This window comes from Cryptotermes secundus, unplaced genomic scaffold (genome assembly GCF_002891405.2).
Source record: "Cryptotermes secundus unplaced genomic scaffold, Csec_1.0 scaffold654, whole genome shotgun sequence".
Taxonomy (NCBI): Eukaryota; Metazoa; Arthropoda; class Insecta; order Blattodea; family Kalotermitidae; genus Cryptotermes; species Cryptotermes secundus.
This window is the reverse complement of record NW_019727402.1, coordinates 914,785-928,417: the sequence shown is the minus strand read 5'-3', so window position 1 is coordinate 928,417 and position 13,633 is coordinate 914,785. Positions and strand designations below refer to the sequence as shown.

Below are 13,633 nucleotides of genomic sequence, written 5' to 3'. Positions count from 1 at the left end.
TTCTTTCAGACAGATGCAATGTCATGGTGATGAGTATGAAGGGGGGCAATTGCATCACCTAACCTGCATGTGCCTTTTGTTTGATCAAAATATCCACACCCCTTCTTCATACCTTCTGGAAACCACCACCAAAGGTGAACATCACCCAAGGACTCCATCTAAAAAGTTCTAAAAGGATGACCATGCCTATGGGTGCCCATGTAAGGGTCAGAATTCAGTGCAGTGCAGAGAAGACTAGAAGACAGTCAATGCAGTCCATTAGTGAATTACTTAACAAGTTAATGAGTCTGTCAGTTTTCAGGTTAGTGTACAGATAATGTAGAGAAAAGGGTAAAGCTATCCCTGTAACAGAACATGAAGCCCCACAGGGTTTGAAATGTCGAGGCTCCCACATTTTCTCTAGACAATCGGCTCACAGTTGGCGATGAGGTTGTTGGCCTTATGCACTAACTGCCCTTTAGCCCCCAGGAAGTTTCCTGGCGCTCATTTCTGTCCGAAACTGAGTCAACCCCAGGGCCACAGTGCGGCTGGAAGGATTAGGTAAATAAAAAAAAAAAAAAATCACCTCATTAGGACTAGAACATACAACATTCCAGCTTGTAGCACAGTACCCCAACCAGATCAGTGTACAGATACTGAGAGAAAATAGGCAAGTACATTCAATGAGCAGTGGCATTACTGTGATTTAATGAGTGGTCAAAGAACTAACATCAAGTGCATAACTGGTTATGGAGAATGGAACAATAACTGCTTCAAATATCAACGAACATTACAACAGGTTTGCAATGGCATATTTTATTTTGTTCATCACACTGAAAGTATTTACCTTGTTATAGGTTTTAAAAAGGCTTATTACGGGACTTAACTTCTATTTCAAGATCAATATTTTGCAACACTAAAATTTTTATCAAAATAAAGTTGAGTGAATCAATATTCTACTATAATTATAGTATGTAAATTCAAGTTTGTTACTGGCATTTATATGACTGACACCTTTGGATGGGAACAAGATGGAGAAGAAAAACAAGACATAAGAATGAACAATAATATTAAGTATCTATAGCATGGGTTTATAATTATAATGTATGTTTATAAGTCTGTACATTTTTCTTACAAATAGATATAAAATTATTTCCACTTCTGCATTACATTTATATTTCGGATACATGCACACTCAAGACACACGCTCACAATTCTCACACGTACATTCCAAAGAACACAGAGCTCACAACAGACTTTTATCAAGATTCTGAAGAAGTTTCTCATCATGTAAAAGCAAACACGAACTTTTTATTATGAGAATTTTATGATCTACCTAATATTGTGAAAAATACATCACTTCACAAACATTTGGTCCAAAGTAACAGGAGGGATCATATGCTACAGCAATTAAGAAGTAAACGAAATCTGAGTCAGTAGATTGCCTCCTGTTTACACTCTGAAAAATATTTTTGTGTATGAAAATAAGACTAGACACAAAGACGATACACCTTCAATCCTTGATTTCCCCTTATTAGAGTTTTAGGAACTGTTACATTTTCTGTACTTAACAGACTGCAACATCTGCTCTTACACAGCAAGAAGTTCCTTCAGAACCTTAAGGAAGGCATATGAGTATGATACTGCACAGCACAGAACAGTCACTATGCACTGGCAACATGCCACATTAATAGGATCACTGCAAAACCAGCCACCTGAATGTTCTACAGTGCATCATATAAGAGCAATGACTTGCCAAAGTATACACTGCTTCCAACTTACTGACAACACCCAGTGAAACATAAGCATGGCTCCTTCTATACGGCAAATTACAAAGAAAAGCAATGCTTTGAATTCTAGTGGAAGCCTCATCAAATGACAATAGTGTAAAAAAGAAAACAGTATCACAAAAAAATTATAGTGATACAACAGCAAAGCAGAAATTACAATCTCAATATTTATTATAGTTAGTAAACAATATTTGAGAACACTGAGAAGTAAAATGATGACACTTAACAAAAGGGTTCTAGTGAAATGCTAACAATTAAGAAACAGACTAACCCAGAATTAAAACTTCAACATTCTTGCTTAACTTAGAAAATCATATGGTCCATGGTTGATGGCAATGAATACAATGTGCCTTGAAATGCAAAAAATGTGTATGCACGTTTCGGGCAAACATGAAGAGTGACGCATAGCAAATCAATAAAACGTCTTACAATGCCATGTCTGGGAACTGCAAATGCAACATCACCTGCCAGCACAGGCACCCATTAAAGTGAGCGAGAGAGGGGAAGGGAGGAAGAGAGGGAGAGAGCGAGAGGGAAGAAAAGGAGAGGAAGGACAAATATGTATTCTCGTATTATACCCCGTAACTTGATATCTAGTCTCTGCTCACCATCAGCTTTACCAATTACAGAACTAGGAAAATCAAGGACTACAATTTAACTGTAGTGGATGAGTATTACTGTACCACTACTACATTACTTTAGAATTCTGGTAAAGGAGCTGTGACCCACAGAAAATGCAACATATTCTAAGTGTACTACAAAATTTAAAATGATATAATGTAGATGAATATATTCTATAACTTACTTCCAATGAGACAGATATGCCTACAGACTTCTTTGAAAGGAGAAATAAACTCCAATGGAATTTCACAACACTTATTAATAAACTTTTTTCCATTTAGTAACAGGGAAAAGTTCCCACAGGAATAACATGAAAACATTTCAATTTTTTAGCATCTTACATTAAATACAATAACAAGTCACTCATTCCGTATTTTATAACAACACAGAATATGCATATCCATGTATTTCAATGCAGAGATAATTGTTCTTTCATAAAAAGATTTGTATACATACAAAATAAGAACATTACCACAGTTGTCTATTAATTCCAGTTAAAAAGCAACACCAGGAAATGGACGTTATATTTCAAAGTTAACAGTCTCTACTGCATGTTATGTATCAACAAAAATTACTTATTACGTAACTACACACTATCTTTCAAGCATTCGCAACTTGTTTTGGTAAAGCTTTCATTTCAATATCATAATAATTACAATACCAGCAGCACAGTCAGTACCATACACCCACTACGCAACTGGTTCAGGTAAAAGTATTCTTTCGAAAGATAGTGAATCTTAAAAGTATACTCCATGTGTATTTGTAATCTCAATTTTCCAGCCCCATTCACCCTGCATCTCCATTCAATAGAACACACACATAACTAGATCCCATAGCACCAAGAAGCCAATAATGAAAGTGCAGAATAAACAAAGTGAAACCACCACAAAACGGAAAAACAATGAAGTGGTTCCAGTTACAATATCTGGACCTACTTTTCATCTTTTTATTTGAAATTTAACATCTTATTTACCTCATCTGTACAATTTTTGTAAAGATTCAAGAAACTGATATTGTAATTAATCTTCCACCTTTCTAGATAATTTGTCAACTCTGATTCTGGACCTGATAACCTGCTGAGTCACATAGCCATGTAATGAGAAGTAATTTAACTCACAGGCAACAACTAGTCAATAAATTTAGAGGACAAAATAATGCAGAGGAGTTCTACTGGGTACCTCACAACACACACAGACACAGATGTGTCCACAGGGAACTTATGAGTGTTTCTCCTGTAAAAATATTTATGACATTTTAATCAGATATGTAAGTTGATGTGTTATACTGAACTCCTTACAACATGTCTCTCTACGGACTATATGGGAAACTCTCCTCGCATATTTATGTTAACACAAGTACAGTAAAAACATTTTTTCTCTGGTGAAAGAAACAATTGACATTAAAGCGTGGATTAACACGCAACAATTCTATTCTTCAAGAACAGTTTGACAGGATGAAACCTGCTACTTGAGGCATAAGTCACATACCTTTATACAATACAATTTGTCATTTGCACAATCAAACATGTGTTACTATTAAAATGCAAAGAGACTAACTGTTATATTAAGAATAACGGATGCTCTTAATAAGAGTCACAGAGGTACTGCATATCTACTTCCAGATAGAAAAGAGAGAATTCTTCAAGAACTGAAGTTTATCACAGATAAATTACCAAAATGCACTTCAATTCTCAAAGAAACTAACATATACATAAATGCTAGGAGGATACAGTACAGTACCTGCAAGACAAGATACGAGTACATGGACCTTTATTAAACATTCTGAATTTCAGTAAGGCCTGCCAAAAGAAATTAGGGGGTTCTTGTAAATTTTCTTTGTCTAGCAGAATGATGGTTTATAGGCTGTAACACTAGTAGCAAATCTATTTTAAAACAACATGTACAGTAAGGACACCCAATTAGCAATCGATCACCATGCCATGAACTACCATGTAACTACATCTTGTAATTATCTTCTTTACAGACACCACAAAAATACCACATGATCTCTTAAGACTCATCCAGTTATCCCTACCATATATGTGTATGTTGACTAGTGTGAACAGGTTATGTATTTGTGGAAAGCCATCTTAATCACGTGAAGTCGTTAAACAAGTCTAAAGCACTAGAACACACTATCTCATCACTCAAAAACCCATCGAACACAGAAACAAAGACACTATATGGAATCCACATGTACAACCAACTTGAACTCAGTAACTGCCCTTAACAATGACAGCCATGTAATTCCCACCAAGAGTGACTATGTTGTTTCTACCAACAAAGTGGCAAAGACTTAAATAATAAAAATAAGTTACTGAAGGTTAGTTTACCTATTGTGGCCCTGGCATATCTATCAAAATTTTGGAAGAGGGGCTGGGACTACTGGATGAAAAAATGAAGGAAGCTTTCAGACCATGATTGGGTCTTCATCACAGTCCACTTCAACTGGTGGATACAGAGACACTATACTGTTGTCAGACGAGGACTGCCTTTTGAGCCGAACTGGGCCACTGGAATGCTGCAACAACTTGCTACTAACATCTTCACCACTAGCTTCACCATCTCCACCAGACATAGAGCGAGACACTAGCGATTTTGGCACTGGTGTTCCCCGAACCCTGCGACCATGGTGTCCTGCCACATGATGAAGTAATCATACCAAATACATGCAATACATGAGTATCAATTGCCACAGCAAAAGCAATTATTCCAATAAGACCTGCCATCTTGTAACCACACCTGACAAGAGTCAATATTTCACGACTAGGGGGAATAGTAGGCCTCCACCATGGTTAAATTGGATGTGTAAACTTACGTTCATGCTCCCCTTCCTCCAGTCGACCTATCACGTCATCTAAACTTCCATCATCCATATCAGTTGACAAAAGGTCATCATCGGAAGTCGTCCTTGTGAGACTTGGCAACGCTGATGTCAAGAGAGCTTTCTCTTTCTGAATCTCCTGAATGTGACCCATTAATAGTGCCTCTTCATCATCTGGATTCAATAACGTCGGCTTTGGATCACTGTTCGAGATGTCAGCAGGCAGAAGCTCCTCTGGGCTAAATATCTGAATACAGAAAATGAAGTCTCTCATGGCTATGAAATCATAGCACAGTCAGCTCAGCAGTCATCATTACAGATACAGTAAAACTTCCAGAAGTTTCTAGCATGAGTTCGGTAATGTTCTGTACCACATCAATGAGGCCCTTCATTTCTTTCCTCACACAAAGATCTTCAGCATACAGAGATATTCCCACATTTATTACATCACTCTACAGTCTATCACAATGGCTTTTAATCTCCAGATGCTTTATCACCAAAATGTATATTACTCTACCAATCTGAAATCTTTCCATTAGTGTATCATACTTACATTTCTAAGAGAACCATATATGAAATATGCTGCATGAGTCACAGAAGAAATACTTGTTAAATATACAAACATCCTGGCTTCAAGGTTAAAGTACCAAAGGGATGATGGATATAAAATGAAATTAAGCACTTCTTAACAAACACATTGCTTTCCATATTATATGGTATTTTCAATACGCAAACAAGTAAAACGTACACAGCAAAACCTCTGTATTACAACACTCTGTACTACTGAAAGAGAAAATTGTGGTGAGACACCACACCTATACATAGGCTCAGTCTCTTCTCTCTTCTAAGAACTTCTTTAATTCCCCTGTCAATCACTAATTCCACCAACTAACAAACATTTGGGAGGTGGGGCTGCCCAAGTCCTGTGAATTCCACTATACAGGGNATGTTACGTACATTATTAACATTACAGAATCCACATATTCCTGCCAGTTTTAATATGTATTTTGTAATCAACAAGTGTGCAACGCCGGTCAAAGTTTGACACTTCTCTGGCCATTATCTCCGTAACCGTTCAACTTTGGACATAGGTGTTTTGGGTTATATCGGCATACTTTAACATAAGGAACACCCTCCCAAAGTTTGGTCCATTCCTCCTGGGACACCCTGTATGTAAGGTTTCACACACAACAGCAACAACTGACAAGACACTTTGACTTCAAGGAAATGACAGAAGTTTAGGGATACAACAGCAATTTCAGATGAAAATAAATTAATTTCAATAATTTATGAGTATACAGATATTAATTTACAGAACTATAAACAATAAAATTAAAAAAATTACTGGGTTTTTGGACTTTGTCCCTCATCCAGTATTCTAGGAACTAGAAAACACAACATTCTGTGAAACTGGATCTGTTCCCTTTCTCAGGTGGGGGGGGGGCACCTACTCTGTTGGGTCCGTTAGAAAGAACCAACCTCAATCCAGTCCCTTTAGAATCTAATAAAATTACAGCTAGCAATGATGTACAGGGAGTATAATTTATAAGTAAGTTATCTGCCAATGAAGCTGTAGAAAGAAGACACTACTGGGCAGTTATAAATTTAATTCTGAAAATAATATTTTATGAAACCATCGTTTCACACTATTATATTAAACAATTTATATTCAGCCTTCTCAAAACAAGCCTGACAGCACATGGAATGGGAATAAAAAAATAATTTACCACATCAAGTTCCCAACCTTTGAACAAAAAAAGGTGATTCAGTGGAATATGATAAATCCAATAACAAAATTTTCTAAGCCCATTTCTGACATGCACAGTATTAAACACTATACCTTGGAGCTACGTAATGAAGAGAGCCTGTGAGTAGCAGTGTGACATGCTGTGTCCAGTGTGTCAATATCAGCGAGAGTGGATCGAACCTTACGAAGCTGTTCTGCCACAATGGTTTCAATGCACTGTGTTTGTCGGCCAATGTCATGCAAAGAATCCTGGGCTGGTACAATCTTGTTGGTCCTCAAAATGCATGGTGCAAACACAATGGCCAGTGCGCTTGCATTCATGCGATTAGCTTCCTCATGTAACGCCACCCTAAATTAGTGATGGAACAGTACATCAGCATACATTCCAACATTACAGCATTGTGTAACTTTCAACACCTGTGCTATCTATTGTATAATGCTCAGAAATACAGCAGTCACAAAGATTTTATAGTGCACTATAACAAGTTCTAGCTGTGAGAAGCTCAAAATTACTTACAGAATTCACATCAAAAAAACAAATGTCTACATCAGCTATATAAACTTCTTACACACACCAATTTTAAATGTATCCAAATCATGAAACAAAGTTCCCTCCCATAACTTACCATTCAAGAATATGACATCTTAAATTTTTAAAATACAGATGTTTCATTGAGAGGCAATATTTTATTTCTGCAGTACTAAGCAATCAACATATTTAGGTCATAAAATACAGTAGCACAGGTTTACGTTCTAAGTGTGACACTCCATGATTACATGAAGTATAGATTAAGGCTGATAACATGAGGGCCATTCGGAAAGTAACCTCTGGTGAGCTGTTAACAAAACATGCAATGAGAAAAAAAATTTAATATATACAAAAAAATATGTACATACGTAAGTTACTTATCAACGTATTCACTGCTGGAACTGAGGCACTTGTCACATTGGGGAATAAGTTTTTGTATGCCTGTGTCAAAAAAGTCTGCTGCTTGTAAGGCCATCCATGTTTTGTCACCTTCCATCAACTTCTCATTATTGTTGAAGTGCTGTGGTCGCAACCAGTTCCTCAGGTAGGTAAAAATGTGGTAGTCACTCAGAGTGTGATCAGGGCTGTAAGGAGGGTGCTCAAACAACTCCTAGTTGAAATGCTTCAGCAGTGTTCAAGTGCAAGCAGCTGTATGGGAACGCACAGTCATGGAGAAGCACTATACTGGATGTCAGCATTCCAAGCTTTTTGTTCTGAATGGCCCTATGCAGAATATTTAATATTCTGCAACATGCTTGTGATGTTATTGTGGTCCCTTGTTGCATGAATTGCACCATAAGCACTCCCCTTTTGTCACAGAATACAGGTGCCATCTGCTTTCCAGCAGATGTTTGTTTAAACTTTAGGGGGTTGCCTGGTGAATGTGTGTGAATCCACTGTTTTGACTGCTCTTTGGTTTCAGCATTCTAAAATGAAATCCTCGTTTCATTACCTGTTACTTGTATAAGGTAACTGAAAAATTCACTGCCAGCTTTGTCATATCGCTCTAAAAAAGTCAAAGCTAAAGCCATTCTCTGTGTTATGTGTGCACCTGTGTGCATTTTCAGAACCTCTCTTACACAGAATTTGTGACAACTTCGACTAACTGTAATAATCTTATAGAGAACAGTGTGTGAAATTTGTGAAATTTCACAAGAAAGCTCTGAAATTGTGAAGCATCATCTTTCACAAATTTTTTGGTCAACACTTTGAACAAGATCATCACTCACTACAGAGAGCCGACCTCCTCACTCTTCATCACCAACATGTGTCCACCCATCTTTGAATATTCTACACCATTATCTTCCAGTTCCTTCACTCATTACATTTTGGCCATAAACCGGACATAATGCATGACGAATTCCACAGAACTCATGTTTTTAGCATGAAGAAAGCAGATAACAGTATGAATTTTGTAGCTGGAAGGATTATAAATCACAGGACAAATCATAACTCACTCTGTACGACAAGAACAAACACTAGGTGACCAGTTATGTGATCGTTCACAAGGCAGTAAGTTTTGTGATGCTACCTTGCATATGCGAGCTCTCCCCCACCCCTACATTAGTTGCTTAAAATAAATGGAGATTACTTTCTGAATATCCCTTGTACCTTGGTGTATTTATCTGTCGACAAATCAACTAAATTATTCTGTGACCTTCAATGGATAAGTGTTTCCACCATCCAAATGCAACATTTTTATTCTTGCCTTCTATCCCATGCACACTCTTCTACAACATGTTTCGGCTTCACATGGCTATCGTCAAGTGTAGTTACCCTTTACTAAAATTGTTGCACTGTCACTTCAATTTAGTCATGTGTAGAACATGTTACTCAATAAGTTCCGCACATGACTAAATTGGAGTGTGAAAACACTTATGCACTGAAGGTTAATATCAATGCAACAGGATGCTGAAGGACCCTATGACCATTTAATTACAATGTCACATAATTTTAATTTTAGGAGAATTCAGATTATTAGAAAGATGGAAAACAAATTATACTAATAAATGTTTGTGTCCTGTCTGATTTTATGTGCAATGAAACGTAAAATACGCGGAAAGACATCAGTCCTATAAATACTGTATCACAAAGCGGACTAGTTAGTTATGAAGAACAATTCATGATAATGACAATTATTGCTGAATAATTCCATGTTATTCCATGTATCTTCTTTTTCCAATATCAAGCTTATAATTTTAGCATATCTTAGATTCAAGTGAATTCAGTGAGTCAAAACATTTCACAATGTGGAATCCATACCTCTTAGAAAAATAAAGCATTCTAAGCATCCTCACATGAGTGACATAAAGTACACAGAGTTACTTAAGCATTAAGTTCATGGAAATCAAATTAACCCATAGCCAACAATCAAAGTGCTGTGCTTATCACTTTACCAGCTATGTATAAGCATTAATGTAGTACTTTCCCACCAAAATATTTCAACAGCACTATCGTAGTACAGCTGCATAGTAATGCTTATTCCGCTTGTTTAAATTCTTTAAAACTACCAACTGTTAATTGCAATTTTTGATGGAAATAATTATAATCAACATATCTATAACAAACCTTAATTCATTCAAGCTGATGAGAGTGGCAAAGCACTTATCACAACAGATGGTAATATCAAATATTTCATCTGTACAATGAACTTGCAAGGTGAGAAGTTACAGGAAGGAGTAATAAATTCTTCCAATCTGAGCACAGAGTACAGACTGAATTCTCCAGTCTACAAGAACTTCTTTCTCTCTGAACCACAAACATTATCACATACATTTCTACTTTTAAAGGTGATAAAATGTTACTTCCAACTAATGTCAACACACACCTGAGCATGCAGCTGCTAAACAATGCATGATTAAGTTACAATGTGAATTCCAAATGGTGAAAGTTTAGGTAAAGTACTGAAGCAGAAGCATACACGCTAATAAACAGCAATGTTGTAACTGCACAAAGGAACCACTACCAACCTGGCTAGATGAAAGATCAGCCTCTCCATAAGATCAAAATTAGGTTTGGGAAGTTTTTTGAGAATAGTAAACAGTGTAGAGACCCTATCTTGAGGATCTGTGAGATTTGCTGCTCTGAGGAAGTCTTCGTAACTGTCAAATGTTAGAAGAGGTTCAGGCATCTCACGAAAGAAGCTCTTCAGGACGGCAGCCAGTACATGAACCTGATAGTTCTGAAAATTTACCCCTTCTATACTCCCTTCTTCCATTCGAGATTTCAGTTCCTTTACTTTGGAGCTTACCTAGAAAAATTAAATACTTATGTAACAAACATGTAAGCATATAGACCAAATCTGTTATATAAATCCTTTTTAAATAAGCATAATTCATTTTCAACATGGCATGCTGCTTGGAAATGGGTCAAATTTCACCTTACTTTCATCGTCATCATACAGTGTTTGCATAGGTAAAATGATGCTCCCAAGATAACTGACTTATTTTAAACATTTCAAACCTTCCACAGCTGTGCAGCAGAGTCCCACTTTAACATCCAAACATGCTAAAGTGAAAATTTTCCAATGTTAAAATCCTTTTAACATTAATATGTGGCGATAAGAGAATGCCAATAAGTAACTATATATACAAGCTAGGCCACGCCATAGCTCAAGCGGTTAGTCGCTGGCTTCCCACTGCAGCAGCCCAGGTTCAATCCTGGGTCTGGTCAAGTGGGATCTGTGGTGGACAAAGTGGCGCTGGGACTGGTTTTCTCCGAGTACTTCGGTTTCCCTTGCCAATCTTCATTCCACCAAATTCTCCATCATCATAATCACCTGGGGCAGGCTACAATAGGCCAATCAGTGGCCGCCATGCTGAGTGGAATCAGTTGGACTCCAACCCCCCACTAAGCGAATTAATTTAATATATACAAGCTGTATCCCATCTATAAAACTTCTGTTCAACTATGTGGCCAGGCTCTTGACTGTAACTTAATAATATGTGTTTAAAAAAAGGAGGCAGAAATTTCATGCTTATTTTGTTGATTATACTGGTTTCGTTACAACTGAAAACAAGCAAGTGGAATGTAGTTCTTATGATCTTGAGTGCAAACAACCAAATTCATTTGGTTGAACACCAAACCAGTTAGTGAACTGCCTATCACTTATTTAGTAACAAAGTTACAGATAACACTGTTGTCGATGCTTACTCCTGACTTTCTGTAAATTCCCTCGGTGTAGAGGCCATACATTTCTATTGTAGTAATGAGCCTGTCCACAACAATCGGCACCTTGCCATCACCAACAGCCAACTGGTGTAGAGGAACACCAAACACACGTGATCCTTCCTGGTTAGAACCTCCCATTCCATCTTTCCCACATGTAACTGTGACCTTTGAGTAGCACTTTTTATGACATGTTAACTTGCAATCTGCAAAATGCATCATTCCTAATTACCTGTTACATAACACTAAATAATCAGGACTGGAAATCAATAGACTTTGGGTTATATCTGATGAGAGTTCAAGATTATCCTGCAATAATCATTTCTACAAAACATCACTTTTGTATGGCCAGTAATGATGTTTCTTCTGGTCTCTATACCTGCCTGACAAAAGGGGAGTGCCCAATGGGTCAGATTCTGATGAACATGTGATGGCAAATATGATAGTTGGCAAGGAGGATTTATAGCTTCGACGTCACCCATCATACTTTGCATTATTGCAATGATGCATGTATGGTCCAGCTGGCTAAGTACTGCATTCTTTCAGTTAAAATATGGTGATCATCCCTGAAAACTGGAGGATTTAAAATTCCATACTGCCAGATGATAAAACTTCTATCACCAAATCTAAATTTGACTGACAACCCACTCACATTGGAATGGCCATGCAAAAAAAGGCTAATGCAGATGCTCAACAACGAGAGGGCCTGGAATTACTCATATTTACAAAAAAGTTTGTCAAACTAGGTTCCCTTTCCTCACATGGTCAACTGTTGTTATGAAGTTTGTAGCCTAATTAAAAATTTTGCTCATACAATTCAATCTTTATGTTCACCACTGAAAAAAAGCAACCTAATTTCATTTCTGACTTGTTTTGATACCACAATGTTCTTTACTGTCTGAACTTGACATAAAACTCTATTTGCCTGTACCAATTTTCTGGATTTCTTCTCACATTCAAGTAACATATAGAAAGTCGCTTCCTGTGGCCTCCCATGGCTAAGTGAAGTGATTTAATAAACTTCTACTTAACAGGTGCAATAACTGCAAACACTTTAAAAAACAAAACTCTTAGAACAAATACCACTTATACATACATTTTCAATGTTGGTATTATGCTGTATACTTTGCATAAAATCAGTTAACAGTGACCACAATTACTCAGCATCCATACACTACATGACATCTGGCACTCATGCTATACCAGATAATATAAATATAAAAATACTTCTGCTTAAAGCAGCATTCGCTTTGACCGAGTGTGAGCAAATAATATGGGTTCAGATACGATGGATATCATCAAATACTGTACACCAAAGGCAGAGTCACAGCTACTTGTATAAAAAATGTAGAACTACATAAAAAGCAGCCAAGCACTTCATGAATAACAGAAATCTAATAATTCTGCTCCTGATATATATATATACACGATGGGGTACCCAAAAGAAACCGAACTAATTTTTTTGTAGGCAGAGCTTTTGTAGTACCGCGTTTTGCCGCTATGAGTGCATAGAGCTAACATTCCTGAGTCGATAGGCCAACTACCGTTGCTTCAGAAGGTAAGGACTAGTTTTGGAAGAGTTTATAGTGACAACTGTTTTGTGTGATTGTCATTTTTGCAATGGCTGATTTTCGTGAACAGCGTGCGGCGGTGAAATTCTGCTTTTTGCTCGGGAAAAGCGGAACAGAAACTCTTGAAATTTTAAAAACGGCATACAAGGACGATGCTATGGGGAAGACTCAAGTCTTTGAGTGGTTTTCCCCGTTTCAAAAATGGTGAAATGTCAATTGATGACAAACCTCGTTCTGGTCGTCCTTCCACGGCCCGAACATATGAAAATGTTGAAAAAATTAGTGAAATCATCAAGGAAGATCGACGACGGACCACTGAAGAAATTGTGGAGCTGTCGGGAGTGACTTGGAGCTCAGTTCAGCGAATTTTGACAGAAGATTTGGGAATGAAAAGGGTGGCTGCGAA

The 13,633-nt window shown here is 37.2% G+C and overlaps 1 protein-coding gene across 11 annotated transcripts in view; it reads right to left on the bottom strand.

Annotated features, from left to right (window-relative positions):
* Nucleotides 1–1,031: 1,031 nt before the first annotated feature.
* The window catches only part of LOC111864707 (unconventional myosin-IXa), an 86,950-nt gene continuing 74,348 nt past the window's right edge, over nucleotides 1,032–13,633 (bottom strand). For all 11 annotated transcript variants that reach the window (XM_023852160.2, XM_033751547.1, XM_023852159.1 and 8 more), the window contains 5 exons: nucleotides 11,642–11,862; nucleotides 10,459–10,739; nucleotides 7,054–7,309; nucleotides 5,208–5,460; nucleotides 1,032–5,026 (listed from right to left, as the gene is read on the bottom strand). In XM_023852160.2, coding sequence (XP_023707928.1) covers nucleotides 4,800–5,026; nucleotides 5,208–5,460; nucleotides 7,054–7,309; nucleotides 10,459–10,739; nucleotides 11,642–11,862 — 1,238 coding nt within the window. In that variant the 3' untranslated portion in view covers nucleotides 1,032–4,799. The remainder of the gene's footprint in view (nucleotides 5,027–5,207; nucleotides 5,461–7,053; nucleotides 7,310–10,458; nucleotides 10,740–11,641; nucleotides 11,863–13,633) is intronic.